The 17,518-nt window shown below is 51.1% G+C and overlaps 1 protein-coding gene across 1 annotated transcript in view; it reads right to left on the bottom strand.

Annotated features, from left to right (window-relative positions):
* Positions 1–17,518, bottom strand: part of TLL2 (tolloid like 2) — a 114,193-nt gene that overhangs the window by 13,763 nt on the left and 82,912 nt on the right. The window contains exons 11-15 of the mRNA XM_045568749.1: positions 12,038–12,154; positions 10,770–10,915; positions 10,082–10,277; positions 2,213–2,338; positions 1,383–1,543 (exon numbers count right to left, since the gene is read on the bottom strand). Coding sequence (XP_045424705.1) covers positions 1,383–1,543; positions 2,213–2,338; positions 10,082–10,277; positions 10,770–10,915; positions 12,038–12,154 — 746 coding nt within the window. The remainder of the gene's footprint in view (positions 1–1,382; positions 1,544–2,212; positions 2,339–10,081; positions 10,278–10,769; positions 10,916–12,037; positions 12,155–17,518) is intronic.

The following is a 17,518-nucleotide window of genomic DNA, read 5'->3' as shown; positions in this document are numbered from 1 at the left end:
CGAGCTGCACCGCTTCCTGCGAGCTGCACCCCTTCCTGCGAGCTGCACCCCTTCCTGCGAGCTACACCCCTTCCTGCGAGCTGCACCCCTTCCTGCGAGCTGCACCCCTTCCTGCGAGCTATACCCCTTCCTGCGAGCTGCACCCCTTCCTGCGAGCTGCACCCCTTCCTGCGAGCTATACCCCTTCCTGCGAGCTATACCCCTTCCTGCAAGCTGCACCCCTTCCTGCGAGCTGCACCCTGCCAGGTGGCAGGTGCCCTGACTCTTACTCTGCTCCTTAGACTGTGCTCCAGAGGGCGACAGAGGGGCCCTGACCTCCCAGCTGGGCTCCAAAACCTGCATTCCCGTAACTCTGTAGCCCGACTTTTATTTATTTTATACATTGGGCTTACATGAATTTTCGCTTGAAGAAAGGGCCCCACTGCTAGAAGAAGAAGAAGAAGAAGAGGAGGAAGGCAAAGAGGAGGAGGGAGGAGAAAGAGGAGGAGGGAAAGAGGAAAAGTTTGCAAGCCACTGATAGAATCCAGCTCCACCATATGTTCACACAGAGAAACAAGCTCAGAAGGGCAGAGACGTCTGTCTGAAGTTACGCAGCTCAGCAGTGGTGGAGCCAGGACTAGAATCCATGTTCCCTGCTGTAGCAATGATTTTTCTCAAAAAGACCTCAACTGCTAGGTGGTCTGATCAATTGCTTTCAAGATTTGTTTTTTCTATGTAATATTCATTTGGGGGTAAGCCCCTCACTGGCACCAGGGCCTCTGGGCATTGGGGTCATTGGCATTAGGGTCCCTTTTCAGTACCCAAAAAGGCCTGACGGGTCAGCTCAGAGCCAGGCCGGAGCTCAGTGGGGACAGGAGGGGTGTGGAGAAGGTGTGTGCCCCAGGGGTCCTGCCAGCCCGAGGTGCAGGTGGGGACATGCCTGACTAGCACTCTGGCTGCAGGGCACCGCCTGGTCCCCGCCTGACTTGGTCATCCATGACCACTGCCCAAGAGAGGGAAGAGGCCGTCTGTAGCATCCCTGTCCCTAGCTGATCCTCACGCCTCTATTCCCCTCAGTGGGACCCCAACTCCGGACTCGCACCCCAGGGCACATACCAGTCCTGGCCACTTCTCACCCCAGCATCTGCCTCCTCCACTCTCGTCCTGATTCACCTTGGATTTATCAGTGACGAGAGGGCCACAGGTGGTCTAGCTGCAGGGGACGTGCAGCTGAAATGACTAGACAAAACGTTCCCGCAGATTCCTCCCAGCTAAGATCCTGCGACTCTCAGAAGCTCCAGTTCCAGCACAAGCCACCTCCCTGCCTGCTGAGCCCCTCACCACCTTCCAGCTCTGAGTCACATCTCCACACAGTCCCCATCAATTAGAGCACAGAAACATACGTCGTTGCCTTCCAGTTCGAACACTTCAAACTGAAGGGAGATCCGGTACTGAACGGGGGCCACCACCTGCCAGACACAGTTTTTGTTCGTGGGATACTCCTTTGGCCACCCAGGGCTGGTGATGGTTCCATTCAGCTTGGTAATGAAACCGCCACAGGCCACTGCACGGGGGGAACAGAAACAAAATGCATTTGGTTTTAGTTCCAAGTGGCTGCAATTTCCCACAAGCAGCAATAAGCCCTGCTGTTCTGTAATAGCAACAACAACAAAAATTAGACAATCTGTGCCCTTTATTCTAGTCTAATAGCTTCAACTGAAGATTTGGAGGGATGACACTGGGGACCAGTCTTTGTGCTTTCCTGCCACCCAGTGGCATGGCTGGGGACGCCATGTGACTCAGACCGAAGGCGAAGTAGAAATGTTTGCTGCAAGCTACGTGCTGTCCCTGGCTGCAGGGACGAGCAGATTCATGCAGGTGGGCAAGGCAGACAAGGCAGGTAGAAACGGAATGAACAAAGTGTGCTATCGGTTGAGTCACACCAAAGTGCTCATAGTTTTTCCTTGCTTTTATTTTCTACCTTGATAATCATGCAAATTTTACACCATCACAGAAGATAAATCATGACCCTGATTGCAGTTTCTAGGGCAGAGTCCATGCAATTTTGGCAATTTGCTCACATTTATGACAGTTATCAAGTTGTTTCTCCCTCTGGGAGGTGGGTGGATCTTTCACCACATCTGCTCGCTGTTCCTTTCCAGCCAGCCGCTGCCCCCTCTCTTCCCCACGTCCCTGTCCCCTCTCACTCCAGCAAGGCGGGTCCCACACCAACCTTCACACATCTTCTTATCGGCAGCCAGCTCGTAGCCCGGGTCACAGGTGCACCTGTAGCTGCCCAGTGTGTTCACACAGCGATGCTCACAGCCGCCGCGGTCTGGCCAGGAACACTCATCCACCTCTGTTGGGGAGGTGACCACGGTCAAATCGTCACAAAGCTGCCTGGTGTGTTCCCAAGGCCTCCACATCCCATGGTCCCCAGCTAGTGTGCTCTGAGAACAAGAGTGACTCCTGGTGGCCACTTCCCAAGGAGCCCCATGTCTACAGCTGACAAACGGCAGCAGCTACAGAGACGAGCAGGACCCTAACAACGCAAGCCAGGGCCCCTTGTTACCCAGAGCAGGGCTGCTCCTCAGGCCTGGGGAATTGAATTCTTTGAGCTGTTCAGTCAGTAGTATTCACTTGAGGTCTTGAAAAATTTCACAAGGTTCCATACCAAAGACTTCACCAATTTTAATGCCATGGAATTGGGCATTTTCCCCCATAAATATGCAACTCCTCAGAGACATTAAAGAAAGGGTAAAGACAAAAGGACACATTGCTAGATAAAGATGTGTAAGTATTCTTTAGATATTAGAGCCAGAATCTGTTACTTAGCATTTTTATAAATACCCTTAAGAGGTGTGCACAGGGAGATCTTTAAGGTTACAGAAAACACTGGGCCCTGCCATTAGCCTGTGCTCCTTGGAGAAACTGCGGGAGAGCCCAGGACAAGGCTGAGTTGGCTGGGGGTCTGGCTGGGGCTCCAAGGGATTTGGTGCCGACAAGTGTCCAGTGATGCATTTGGAGCAACTGAGTGATGGCGCATTGGATGCCATGGGTGCTGTCCAGAGGAACAGCATGGGCGTCACTGGAGATCGTCCCCAGACACGTCAGCCCAGATACCACTGAAGGAAAGGAAAACCCTTGCGCTGGGCATCTCTAAGAAGAGTATTAGAAATAAAAGGGAAAATGCCATTGGCTGTTGCCAAGCCACGGTACGTCTGTCCCTGAAAGCGAGTGTGCAGGGTGTGGCCTAACAGAGCTAGAGGAGTCTAGTGAAAGAACAAGTAAACACTGATACATCTTTTTCACAAAAGTCCAATCTAGGAAGAAGAAAGGATGGGACAGGGGTGAGAAGGCCCCACTGGCCCGTAGCCCCATGGAAAGAGGAACAGAGCAAGTATGGGTTGTTCACCAAGCCTGAACGAACACAGTACACACAAGAGAGATCAGGACATCTAAGGTTCGGTCAAGACCGGAACAGATACCCAGTCTTGCCGCCTCAGGCAGGGATGGTTTTAATCACATTCCTGAGAGACTCCTTTTCAGACCCTGCTTGAAAACTCCCAGAGACAGGACTCTTGCTACTTTTCAAAGGTATTTCTTGGGTCAAAAATCTGAATCCTTGCAACTTCCAACCCATTGGCCCTACAGAAAATGCAAACCCTCCGATTTTCATGTCTCCCTCTACTCTGCCCATTTCCAGCTCAGATATACCCATTTCCTTCCAGTGCTCATCTGTGATGCACAAATTCCCCATCAACCTGCTTGCTCTTCACTGGGGGAAGGATGGTTTGTAAATACCTCGTCATTTCACATGGTGGGTAGCAAGCTTAGGGAACTCTAGGAGGGATGTATTCTGGGGCTCAACAAAGGCTTAAATAAATTAATTGGTCATCAGGGGTAATTGGGTTCAGTAAGATGCTCCAGGGCAGGGAGATGAAGATGCCCATGGCCTCAAACCAATATAAGTATCAAGTATGCAAAAACCCTAACAACAGTGCAATCATCTGTTCATCACCTTATAATATGCAAAGCATTTTCTTAGCCATTTGCTAGAAAGTACAGAAGGAAGAAAATTGATCATAAAGAGTAGTGGAAAAAATCCAGGCTCTAGAATGAGTTAGACCTGGGTTGGATCCACCAGTGAATCTTCCCCCAACGAACTGGGTGACCACCGGGGAGCTCACCTCTCTGAGCCTCCCTCCTGTTTTAAAATGAGAACAATATTTGCTTTTAGGTTGTGGTGATTGAAAATGATGCACATGAATTGCCCAACACACAGCCTGTCGATACACAGGAGCTATCACTGTAGACAAAATTGGAGTTGCTTTTGAAATGCCAGTGGGCAGAGAGACACGGTGATGGGGGTGATGAGAAGGATGAGGTTGGCCGGGCAGGGGTGGAGTAGTGCAGGCCTGAGTAGGGGCGGGAGAAGAGGCAAGAACAGAAAGAAAGAAATGCCCCAAGGCTGGGCCAACGAAGGAAGACTGGGTGGGCAGGAGGGCAGCATGGCAGATTCGAGGCACTGGTGCTGGTCCCAGGGAGAAGGCAGGAGGAAACCGAGGGACGAGGCCATTAGAGGAGAAAAAGACAGGCAAAGAACCAAGGCGGGGGGCATCAGAGGCTCCCCCTGCCCCTGCCTTGGGGGCAAGAAGGAGAGGCCCCCAGAAGAGCAAGTCTCTTGGTGCCATCTTAGTGAGGTGGAGGGAGAGAGGCCAGTGGAATGGACTCAGGCCCAGAGCAAGCGGAATATAATTCCTCCAAGGACTAGAAGCATTTGTTTGACCCAGGAAGGTGGATGAAAGTTATACTTTTACACCAGAGCTCTCTCCAGTGAGAGCCGTTGGATGTTTGGCTATTTACAACCCTGCCCTAGCATGCATGGATGGCATGGATGCCCGCCAGCTCTGCCCACATTGCCTCCACGCTGCGGTACAGCAGCCTCTGCTCCAAGCCCACTGGCTGGTGCTTGCTCTGTGCTGCAGGGGCCAAGGCCAAGCCTCCCAGAAAAATCTGGGAGCACGTGGGGGTAGGAGAAGAGGCTGGAACCGGGGCTCAGCCTAGCACAGTGGGAGCCCTGGCTTCTCGTGCTCCAGGTGGTAGTGGTGAAAGAAGGAACCATTCTGTGGTTAGGTAACGAGATGGCTCAGGCGGGATCCCAAAAATTATTTCAAAGAGAACGAAGGCAGGGGAAGGCAGGCACATTCCTAGGCTGGTGAAGAAATACCTTGAAGGAAGCCAGTCCCCCAGCACACCTGCACGGTGGCCCATAATCTCTGGGACGGTGGGATGTCGTGGTCAAGGTGGGAGTCCTCACGCCCTTTATGTGGAGGGTGTGGGACCCTCCAGCCCTTGAATGCTGCTGGCGTCTCCCAAAGCAGCCAGAAGTGTAAGATGCTCTGCTTGCTGCCGGTCAGCAGGCTCAAGAGGAGCTGCCATCTGGCACCAGGAGAGGGTGCAGGGGCCAACGGGCGCCCTGGCTGGCACCAGGCACCAGCTGGGCCCTGTGCAGAGCCGCCTGCCAACTGGCACCGAGGCAAGCGCTTCTTTGGCTTGTTCCAACTCTTCTGCAGGGCCTCCGCGGCTGCTCCTCCAGCCTCTTTCCCTGGGGAAGTCCTGACATGTGCTGGGTACCGGGTCCGCAGGACAGCCTACCGATGGCCTTGCCAGAGTAAGGCTGGGCTACAGAAGCTGACCGTGCCCGGTCTCTAGACTGGCACCATCTGACGTGGCAGCCCCAGCCGCATGTGGCTACTGAGCACATGAGATGTGCCCTGAGCATAAAACCCTTGCAGGGTTTCCAACACGTAGTATGAAAACTGTCATTAATATTGTCATGCATTCATTACATATTAAATGATATTGTTTCGGATATGTTAGGTAAATAAAATATATCATTAAAATTAATTTTACCTGTTTCTTTTCTTTTGCAAGGTGGCTGCTAGAAAATTTAAGATTGCACACGCGGCTCTCATTTGTGCCTCGCGTCCTACGTCTGTTGGCTGGCGCGGCCTGAGACCATGGCGTCTCGCCTCCTTCAGGGGAGCCTCGCAAGGCAGGCAGAGCAGGTAGTGGGACGCCCCGTCCACCGATGGGGAAACTGAGCCCCATCCATTCATCCACCCATCCATTCATCCACTGCTCAATAAGTATCCATATTTGCTGAGCCCACCATGTGCCGGGCACTGGAAGTACAGTGGAGAACAAGGCAGGTATGATCTGTTCTCAGGAAGGAAAACTGACCTGTCAGAGAGCGGGTCGCTAGTGAGGAGTGCAGGACCGGACCCCAGGACTTCAGATGCCAAATCCAGGGCCCTTGTTCCTACACCCCTGTGGCGTCAAGAAGGCAGAAGGGTGCCTAGTGTCAGAACCAAATCACAGACTTGCAGGAAAAATTCCAACCCCTTCACTTTCCCTTCCTGTGGCTTCTGGGTCTCCTTAGCGAATGGAGTGTGGACTGAGGAATCCTACAGATCCAGTTCTAGTTCCAGCTCTGCCACTTCAGGACTTCTGCTTCCTCCGTGTAAAAATGGGGACAAGGATAATGTCCACCCAGGGGTTGTTCTGGCAAGTGAGACGACCGAGGCAGCCTCCGGCACATGGTCAGTACCCCGCAGATGTCTTTCCCCGTCATAGGTCTAGGTGGGGATTCTGCTAGTTCTTCCCTCCAGATTCAAGTTCAATGTTCAATGTTGTACTTTTCTCTTTTTCTAAACACGCTTCTCTGCGGTTCTCCTTGACATAAAGATGTCAGGCTAGGTCTGTACACTCAGTTGGTACAGGTGGGCCTCAATTAACTCCTTCCCAGGCATCTCAAAAGATGTCTGCAAATTGAAATACCCTTGAAGAAGGACACCAAGTAGCCTGGGAATCCCACGGCCTCCACTGAGGCCTGAGCTCCTGCTCAGCGATGTCATCACCCATTTGTTTCTGTTCTTTCACCACCATGAGCCCTTGAGGACAACCACTGCGTGCTTTCCTCGGTATCCCCAGCCCCGGCACGGCGCTGACACATGGTGCAGGGAATGCTGAATGCATGTTACATGTGGAGGAGGGAGAAAGTGGCATCTTCTAGCCAGCAAATGGAGCCAGTTACCATGGTTACTTAGAGCAGGTAAGGGCCATCACTTGGTCCCTTATAAGCCGTTGCTCTGACATCTCCAGTAGGGCTGCCATAAAAATTTCAGGAGGTCCAATTAAATTTGACTTTCATATAAACAACTGCTAAACACAATATGCAATATTTGGGAAATATGGTAAAATAACCGTTCTTTATCTGAAATTCCAACTTAACTGGACATCCTGGTTTTTTACTTCCCAAATCTGGCAACCCTCATCTCCTGCCTCAGCCTATCCTCTTAAAAAGGTGCACTGCTGATTACCCACAGAACCAGGGATGAGGGGCGGGTGGGTCGGTGGGAACTGGCTGCCAGTTACCTTGCTGGAAGGGACCCCAGCACCCAACTAACAGACCCAGGGGTGGAAGTCAGGGGAGGAGAAGGTCAGGAGAATTAGAACAAACAGAATGAGAATAAAAACCTCATCATCATACATGACATGTGGTAGGCAGAATAAGGCTCTGCAAAGCTGTCTACCTCACAGGCTCACAACTTATGAATCTGTTACCTGACATGGAAAAAAGACTCCGCAGGTGTGATTAAGTTCAGGATACTGAGATGGGAGAGTATTCTGGATTATCTGGGTGGGCCCAGTCTCGACGGGAGGGTGCATGTAAGGAAAGAGGTAGGTGGAGAGTCAGGGTCAAAAGAGAAGTGACAACAGGAGCATGGGTCTGTGAGCAGCCTAAGAAAGACACAATCGACCACTGCTGGCTTGGAGCATGGAAGGGACCAAGAGCCAAGGAACACAGGAAGGTTCTAAAAGCTGGAGAAGGCAAGGAAATGGATTGTCCCGTAGAGCCTGAAGAAAGAATGCAGCCCTGCCACCACCTTGACTTTAGCCTAGTAAGACCCAGTTTGGAGGGGTCTGAGCCCCTAAACCGTAAGATGAGAAATGTGTGTTAAGTCACCGACTTTATGGTAATTGGTTTCAGCAGCAATAGGAAACTAATACATCGCAAGAGTGAGGAGAAATCGTCACATCATTTTTTCCAGCCAGAATAATCACTTCAAAGATTCCTTCCCTAGCAAATGCAATTAATGGGGCTAAACGGTATGCCAGGGTATTCACTTATACTCTTTCACTTTCTCCTGACAACAACCTTGCAATAAGCTGGTAGCAACATTTCTACAGGTGGAGACTGGAGCTCAGAAAAGTTGTGCAACTTGCTCAAGGCCACCCTGCCAGTGTCACGCAGGGACCTCCCCAGGCTGGGAGACACCAGGCACATACAGACTGGGCCAGGGCAGGTAGGGGCTGTGGATTTCCAGGCATCTCAACTAGGGCTGCCGTATCCTTCTTCTCTGTCCAATGACAAGATGACCTGTATTTGAAACACACTCACCATTGCCTGGCTTTTTTTTGCTTGGGAAAGACGCAACTAAGTTTTGTCTCCAATTATGCAGAGGATTATGATTCCTGCTCTGTTACTGCTTGGGTTCTGCTCTGCCCCAGATGCCTCCAGACAGGAAAGGATAAGTCCCACATCTTGTTTGGCACTAGTCAGCCTATAAAGTACCTCCATAGCCATCCTTTCATGGGGCTCGGTGACACGTGTAGATTTCCTGTTCCCTCTCTTGCAGGGAGGAAAACTGAGGCTTCAGTAAGGACAATGGCTGCCTGCTCTGGATGACACGGCTTGAAGTGGGTTCTTCTGACACCCACTCGGTTCATGTAGAACCTAGAGAAGGCTCTAAGAGGGGGGCAGATGGGAGATTGGGAATAGGGGAGGAACAAAGATTTCCGGGTTGGCTCCACCAGGAGTTCCAGGGCAGGAGGGGAGGAGGGAAAGCAGTCTCCCCTGGGTAGGGGTGGCTGGGGCCTGGAGAAGTGGGGGTGCTATTTAAGGGTCCTCAGTGGCAGAGAACTGGACGTCTCTGTCCAACAGCTGCTGCTGTACTCCTGGGTGCCCAGGCCCAATGCGTGGGGGAGCATCCGTGCTTCCCTCTTAGGGTGTGGTCTTTGGGGCTTCCAAGGCCCTGAGAGCAGAGAAGGAAGACGGAAGCCCGCACTCCTGGGGCCAGGATGGCTAGGTCTACCTATGCCGTTCTGGGTCTGGTTCCCTCAAGACCCTACAGAGCAGCAGGTCCCCAACGCAGCATGGAGGCTTGTTCCCAGAGCGCCACCCCCTTCCTCTCTTCCACACCCCATCACTTGGGGGTAGGCAGGCAGGCTGGGGGTGCTGATGCTTCAGGAGCTGCAGACCTGTGCTGCCTCTCTGGCCCCCATCAAGGAATGCAAGGCCATGCTGGAAAGAGTTTGAGCTTGAGAATTTGTATTTCTTTTCTATTCTTTTCTTTCTTTTTCTTTTTTTTATTTCTTTTCTTTTCTTTTTCGTTTTCTTTTTTTTTTTTTTTTGAGACAGAGTCTTGCTCTGTCACCCAGGCTGGAGTGCAGTGGCATCATCATAGCTCACTGCAACCTCTAACTCCTGAGCTCAAGCAATCTTCCTGCCTCAGCCTCCCAGGGTGCTAGGATTACAGGCATGAGCCATTGGGTTTGGATCCCTGATCTGCCACTTAACTGTCTTCGTGGTCCTCAGCAGCCCTTCTCAGCCCTGATCAAATGTGATCCAAGCCTAACTCAAAGGGTTACTTTGGGAATTAAATGACATCAAGTAAGTCAAGTACCTTACCCAGTTCTTGGCACACCGTAGGTGCTCAATTAATGATAGCTGCTATAAAAATATTCATTGTTATCAATGCTCAGTTTCACTACAGAATAGTTTGCTCTTGTAAACTTATCAAATCCAATTTCCAAGTACAGAACTTCCTGCCACAGAGAAGCTGAGGCTGAGCCTGCCCTGACCAGGTGGGGACTCCGCTGGGACCCTACACTCAGCCCTAAATGGCACCACTGCTTTTCCCTGCAGGCAGCATAGTGTGATGCTAAGCTTCCACATGCCTTTTGTGAGCCTTAAGCCAGGGGGAGCAATATTTCTTCTCGTGTCTAAAAGTGGAAACAAACTGCTAATTCATACCCTTGAAAAAATTGGCTGCAAAGCCTGCTTTATTGATAGAGCCATCAGACACAAACTTCATCCACAGCCTGTTGGAGCTCGACTTCACATCCTCCGGCTTCTCATAGCCACAGAAGTGGCCAATCAGGGCACTCTCTTCCGTGGGGCCATCTCGGATTTCCAGGTAGTCATATGCACAGCTGTCGTGCCTTTCGATCTAAAGGGGGAAACAGAGGCAACGTGGTTGACAACAAATGGCCCCACTGTCAGGTATTTAATTTAAGAAGGGGACTCAAATATCACTCTCAAAAGCTAACCAAGAATGAAAGGCACCCAAGCGTGCCCTGGGTGTCTCCACACCGTCCCCTAATCGCAGACGTCCAGGGTGAATCAAGCTGAGAAGAGACTAAGAGAGGGTAAACAGGGAAAAACAAGTCTACAAAACTTCCTTGGATCCCATCCTAGATTTCCCCTTCAGTTATTTCCCTCAATCTCTCCACGCCCTTCAGAAAGGAGGTGAACCCAATTTCAAAGCCTGCAAAGATTTTAATATCGATGTCCTGGCACAACTCACCATGGACTTGAAAATGGCCCCATTAGGTTCCTGTTTTTAACCAAGAAATGGAAACCCATTTTTATAGAGCGGAACGTGTCTAGTAAAAGTTGCCATTTACTTCATCCTTGGTCAGACAATCTGAGCAGCACTCACCTCAAAAGCTTGGAAGGTAAGTCCCACGTGAAACCCCTCCGAAACCGAAATCCTCCAAACACATTCCTTGGAAGGTCTGTAGTCATCCGGGTAGTTGGGAGATTGAATCTGCCCCGCATCTTTGTTAATGTCTCCGCCACAGGTAGCTTTAGAAAGACACAGCACAGGAGGAAGAGGGGGGTCCCCTGGTCAGATCTTAGGAATTAAGGGGGGGGCACTTGTTACCACTAGGTGGCTCCACTTGCCAACATTTTCCTCTTCTTCCAACAAAGACTGTGCCTCCAGAAAGCCACAACCGCATTGGTTTCCAACTCTGAATTTTTTTCATGTAAAGAAAACAACCATGTAGAGCAGTGGTCCTCCACCTTCTCTGTGCACTAAAATCACCTGGGAAGTTTTCCACACTGTGGAATCCAGGGCCACATCCCCAGAGGTCCTGATCTAGGTGGGTCTGGGGGACCTGGGAACAGCGGTGAAGTTCCCCAGGTGATTCTAACGCAGAGCGTGGAGGACGGCTGCAGAGGGGCGCACACGCACACACAGTGCACACACACGCATGCACACACATGCACATTACTTCTTTTACAAAAACAAAACTTTGGCTTCTCCAAAATGACAACAATTTAAGGCCAAAAGGGCCCTTAATAATTTTCTTATAGTTTCCCTTTCTTGGTGGGGTTAGGGTGGGGTGGGCAGAAGAGAAGCTCAGTACTGGGAGCAAACAGAAGCAGCGCCGCCTGGTGGCAGCTGCCTGGAGCCCAGACCTGGAGGGTGGATCCCCGCCACTCAACAACCAGGGTGGCCTCAGAGACCCTTCTGACAAATGCAGTTGGAAGTTCCCTGATGTTGTCCAAAGTCTTTTCACAAATGAAACAAACAGAGGCCCAGAGAGGTCAGATTCTTTGCTTAGGCTCACACAGCGATTCACAGGCTGCAGTCGTTTCCACAGGGTTTAACACCCGCCCCCCCACACACAAACACACACACACACAAACACATCATTCCTGTGTGGGGGAAGGTGACACCCCACGGTCTGGAGGGAGGGTCCAGGGGGGTGGTGACAGGGAGATGACACCAGTTCTGAAGTAAGCGCAGCTGGCCTCTGCTTCCAGGAGGTGGGAGCTGCAGGAGCCTCAGCCTGTCCCTGCGGCAGTGACCCCACCCTCACGGCACTGGCCAGCTGGGGCGGGAGGGAGGCAGCGGGCTGCAAGGGAAGGATCGGGGCTTCTCAGGAGGCACCCAAGTGGCTTCTCCCGTCGTGAACAAACCTTCGTACACCGCGAAGAAGCCCTTGCCCAGGCTGTTGCTGCTGCTGCGGAACTCCACCCAGAGCCGGCTGGCCGTGGAGGTCAGGGGCTCCGGGACATTGTCGCCACAAAACCTGCCTGGGAAGTGGAAGAGAAATAGTCAGGACGCCTGGGGACAGCAAGGGGGAGACGCAGACGGGGAGAGTTTGAGGTGAGCAGGAAGCCTGGCGGTGACAGCTTATCCTGTGGCAGGATGAACTGATGTGACAGAAAGAGTCACATAACCTGTGTGCCTCACTCAGGCTGAGTTTGGGAGGATTCCGGATTCCAGTCAATCAAAGGCCCCAGAGTATGGCCAACGCGTCCCCTGCCCTACCAAGGGGCCTTGTTTCGGCTGTGAGGGTGTGGCAGGATGATGTCTGAGATGGCGGTGAAGGTTGCTTTCCCTGGCGTTTCCTGTTGCATATATGCCCCCCTCTTTGGGGACATTAGACATTCTGCTTTCCTGCCTCAGGAAGGGATGCCAGAGAACACACGACAAAGAAATCAAATCTTCTGGGCTTTTGAATTTCATAAGCCCTGTCACTATACCAAAGATCTGGAAGAATGTACAATGCGTAAGAGCACATTTCCCATGCTGGTGGTCTCAGGAGGGGACCTAGGATGGTGGGGTGAGGGGGCTGGGGAGAGAAAGGATTGGAGAGAGCGCCAGGGAGGCCCCAGAAAGACCCATACCCCATCCCACCCTGAGCTGAGATTCTGGATGGAAAAGGATGACAGAGACCCCATGTAGGTTTAAGGATCTGGGAGAAGCAGAAGACTGTGCCCCAAGTCCCTTGGCAAAGCCTGGAGGGCAAATGAGACCCTAGATTCCCTGCACCCCCTGCGTAGGGGTCAGAATAGCAGTGTCTACGTGGTCTGTCCAGACGTTTGCCCATGAGACAGGCATGCAGAGCTTTTCAGGCAGAGCATGGAAGAATGGCAGCCACGCGATTCCAGGCTCCTGAGAGGGGTTTGGAAGTGACTTTCCTATAGCCCAGAGGACTGGGGAGCCACAGAATATCTCCCAGGCTTCTGGGGAGATGTGGACTTGGTGCCACTCTGAACTGGCCCAGGGTTGGGACAAGGAGGAAGCACAGTGGCCACTTCTCTGGACTGAGGACTGACTAGTTGGGGATGAGGACATCCCAGCAATGCCAGTCAGGGTATGGGCACCTGCCCTGCCACCATGCCTCGGCATAACTAAGCCCTCCACCTGCACCCTCAACCCCAGGGGAAGAAAACACAAATTGAAATTAAGTTCCTACTACCTGATGGAAAAGAGGCTCATAATAGCTAGAAATTTTGGTATTGAAAATAAAATTGTATTTCTTAGCACTTTGGGTATGTGGTCTGAAATCTGGACCCTCTACAGAGGAAAATGGGAAGGCATGGCCTTCTCAGTACGTGGTAATTCTCGGCCATCCGTTTCCTACTGCCACACAAGGGTGGCCGTCCAGGGCAAGGGCAGGGAGCGGGCAGCGGGGAGGTGGGTTGAGTTTCTTACTGATGAGTTCAGAACACAGACCAGCCGGGGTCTCTGTGGACTGGTAGTCCACGGCTCTGCCAAGCACCTCCTGTGTGAGTCACTCAAAGAATTTATTTAGCACTGGGGGGAATGGGGAGTGACTGCTAATGGATATGGGTTTTCTTTGGGGAAGGATGAAAATATTCTAAAATTGATGGCGGTGATGGTTGCACAACTCTTGAGCATGCTAAAAATCATTGAGTGGTACGCTGCAAATGGTGAATGGTATGATATGTAAGTTATATCTCAATATTTTTTTAGAAGTTGAGTGGGCACTCTTATTGCTGGTGCCATGTGGGGCACGGGACAAGCCACTTGAAGCTGTAATTCTACTTTGCCCTTCTGAGAAAGGGGGAAGCAGGTGAGGCTGGGGGAGGAATAAGGGCAACTGTGGTCATTTCCTAATGGCCAAGTGTGGCATCCGTTCATGGGGACAAACAGGGGTAGGAGCTGCTAATCTCCTCTATTTCCTCCTGATTTGGGCCACCTGTAGCCTTTTGGATTTGGGGAGCTTAATATTAAGTGAGATGAGATAAAACTCCTGCCAAGAATTCTGCAAGGAAAAATGCAGCAGAAGCCTATAAATTTTCGGTAATGGTTCCTCTGGCGTGGCCAATTAGTGTCAATTGGTTTTTGGAAAACAACGCGCAAGCCGAGGGAAGCAAGGAGACAGCGCTGAGCAGCAGTTAGACGCGCCGGTCCACAAAAGGAATTCCTTCTGAGCCTAGCCCAAGATCCAAGTCCAAGTCTCTCCTTTTAAAACCCAGCTGTCACAGCCGCTGAGGACTGTTTCCAAAAGAGAGAGGGATTTTCACTGCCTCGCTGCCTGCAGATCTAACCGGATAAGATGAACCACCCACCACCCAGGGGCCACAGGACAACCCATCTCAGCTCAGTCCCGGGGAGGAGGTGGGAATTGCAGTCAAAGGTGTGTTTTACTGCCTTGGCAGACAGAGCTAGACTTGGTAGAATAAATCACAGATCATTCCTCAACACTATCCCCAAATCGCTTTGTAATTCTTAACTAGAACCCCCTGTCTCGCGTTCTCATCTTCATCATAATGGTTCTAATAAAAGCCCCTCTTTTATTAACTGTGTCTATGCCAGACACTGTCCTGAGCACTTTATGTGGGCTATCTCATTTCGTCCCTGTTACTCTCTGAATTAGGTACTATTATTCATCTCATTCCACAGATGAGAAAGCTGAGGGTCAGAGGATTGAAGTCTCAAAGCTGCAAGTGGAAGCAGGATTTGAACACTGGCAGTCTGAGACTTTCATCATCAGTATCACCTTCTTCATCACCATCACCATCACCACCAGCACCATCAACAGGAACTTCTCTGTCTAAGGTGCAATTCTGAACATTGTGCAATTTTCAATAAAGAGACATCCCCATTTACATCTGGGAATGTAAATGTCGTTCCCATTTCCCAGTTTGGAAACAGATACATAGGAATGCAGATCAAAGCCTCAAACGGTAAAGCAAGTCCGTGGAAATGCCAGGCTTGGCTGTTTGACTCACTCTATCCTTTCTGCTCATTTGGGAGCAAAGCTGCCCCTGGCCAGGGAGCCCCAGAGTGGGGCCACGCGACACTGATTGGGCAGCCTGGCCTTTCTGAACTTCCCTCCACAGTTCAGGGAAAGGAGGGAAAAGGGGCTTTTGTGTGCACTGTGGTGGTACAGAATGCCCAAAGACAGTTCTGCATACAAGAGTGCATTGTTAGAGTAATTCCTCTAACAGAGATAAAGGCGGGGGATGCAATCTACAGGACAGTATTTAAGGTTGCTGGATGCGTTCTCTGTGCAGCCATCTTCCTCTCCGCTTTAGGTACGATCTCATAAGAGAGCCCTGAAACCGAAAACCAATTTGATATCTTTAACCAGCCATGAAATGTTCTCAGTCTACCTACAGTTCTCTTTAAGCACTGTATGAAAACCTAGGTCTCAAACAGCCTCCTTCCAAGGAGACTAAAAAGGCTGGAGAGAAACCAGACTAGAGAAAAGGTGTCGGATTCCCAAACTGAAATCCAGTTCCTGGATTTAGAGGAGGAGTTTAATAAGGATATCAAAAAGAGGAAATGCAGATGAGGACACTACAAGCGGTCTCCGTGGGGAGTCATAAAGGGTCCATTCATAAAAAGTTATGTGTCCATTATGCCTGGATTTTCACACACTGCCCTGGGAAAAAATGCAATGCACAGTTTTCAGAGCAAGATGCATACTTTCACAATCCGCCCTAATCCGCTCTCCCTCCTGCCAAAGGGGCATTGGCCTGCCTCCTCCCAGCAGATTTCATGGCACTGACCCCTCCCAGGGACCAGCTCAGCGACACAATGCACTTGTTCCCAACACAAAAGTTCACTAACAACTGCATTTGGAAACATCAGAGCAGGCCAAATAGTTGGCAAAGGAGAACTACTGCAAATGAAGAATGACGGTTACAGGCGCCGGGCCACGGCTTGGCTGCAACACACTGTGTACACACACACACACACACACACACTCACACACACACACACACACACACGCGCGCGCGCGCGCGCGCGCGCTGCAAAAATGGGTAAAATGTGAGCCAAGAAAACACCAAAACAAAAAACCAAACCATCATCACCAACAATGAATGACAAAAGTCCTATCTCATTAATGAAAGTGCAGAGACACCAGGATCTGCAGTGAGAAAATTCTTTTTTTCAAGTTCAATAAAAAGGCACTACTGGAAATCTCTCCGCCTGTGCCCATTTGCAGGGACGTGCCTTGGCCCTCTTTGGGGGACTTCAGTTGCAGAGAGCTTCCTCCCCCTGAGCCTTTAAATCTGTCCCATTCCTGGGAGGGTATAGGGCAGCCAGATTTAGCAAACAAAAATTCAGGAAGCCCAGATCAATTTGAATTTCAGATAAACAACGAATAATGTATTTTATCTGGCACCTCGGGGGGACACCCTGCTCAGATTCAGCAGTCACCGTTCCCTGACACCAGGACATCTGAATTCTGGTCTGACCCACTAGCTGGCTGTGTGGCCTTAGAAATCAGTCCACACCTGGGGAGCTCAGTTTTCTCATGAAGCTGTGGGATCAAGTGACTGTGAGGTCCCAGCCAGGTTGAAGGGTCTATCATTCCACGTTCGCATTAAGCTCCTCCCACACAGCTCCTTCTATTATTTGAATTATAAAATGATACCTGAATGCATCCTTGCAAAAGATTCAAACAACAGAGAAGTATACAAAGCAAAACATGAAGCTACCCACCATCTCTGAGCTTCCTTTCTCAGAGGTAACCAATAGTTCGATGAGCCTCCCTGGAGTCCCCTTTCTATATATTTGGTACTAGATATGGGCACCTGTTTGTACCTCCAGGAATTTAAACTCACGGCCCTCTTGGCGAGGGAATTCGTGTGCTGTGCCCAGTGGAAGCTGAATGGGGTGGGGGCACCCCTGCAAGCATAATCTCTGCCAGGCCCCTTGAGTCCAGACAGACCCTCTGTGCCTTCTCTTCTGACCTATCCTACCCCTGGCTCCCCAGAATCCAGCATAAAGCCAGGGCTCGGTCCAGCCACGACTCCTCAGCTTAGCCCTCTCCTTTCTCTCCTGTCTCAGCCCAGCAAACCGCCCCAACCACAGCTGACTCTCAGGCAATCATTTGTGGCATAACAAGTGTGGCTTTTCTGCTCTCATGAAGACATGCCAGGGACAAAGTCCTCACGGAGTGCTTAGACTTGCCCAACCCGGGAGCCTGCCCTACAGACCCCTCTAAGAGGGAGGGCGGCCACTGTCAGCTGAGACCCCTCCATCTGACACCCTGTCAATCTGCTTCTCTCCCCAGCTCCACCACGGCTGCCACTCCTGGGCTGGGCGAGTTCCAGTGTTGGCTCCCGAGACACTGAAAAGCCATCAGTCCTCCACACCACGCTCATCTTCCCCGTCCTCCACAAGTGATC

This window comes from Lemur catta, chromosome 14 (genome assembly GCF_020740605.2).
Source record: "Lemur catta isolate mLemCat1 chromosome 14, mLemCat1.pri, whole genome shotgun sequence".
NCBI classification, from domain to species: Eukaryota; Metazoa; Chordata; class Mammalia; order Primates; family Lemuridae; genus Lemur; species Lemur catta.
Note: the sequence above shows the minus strand (reverse complement) of the source record. Positions and strands in the feature narration are given on the sequence as shown.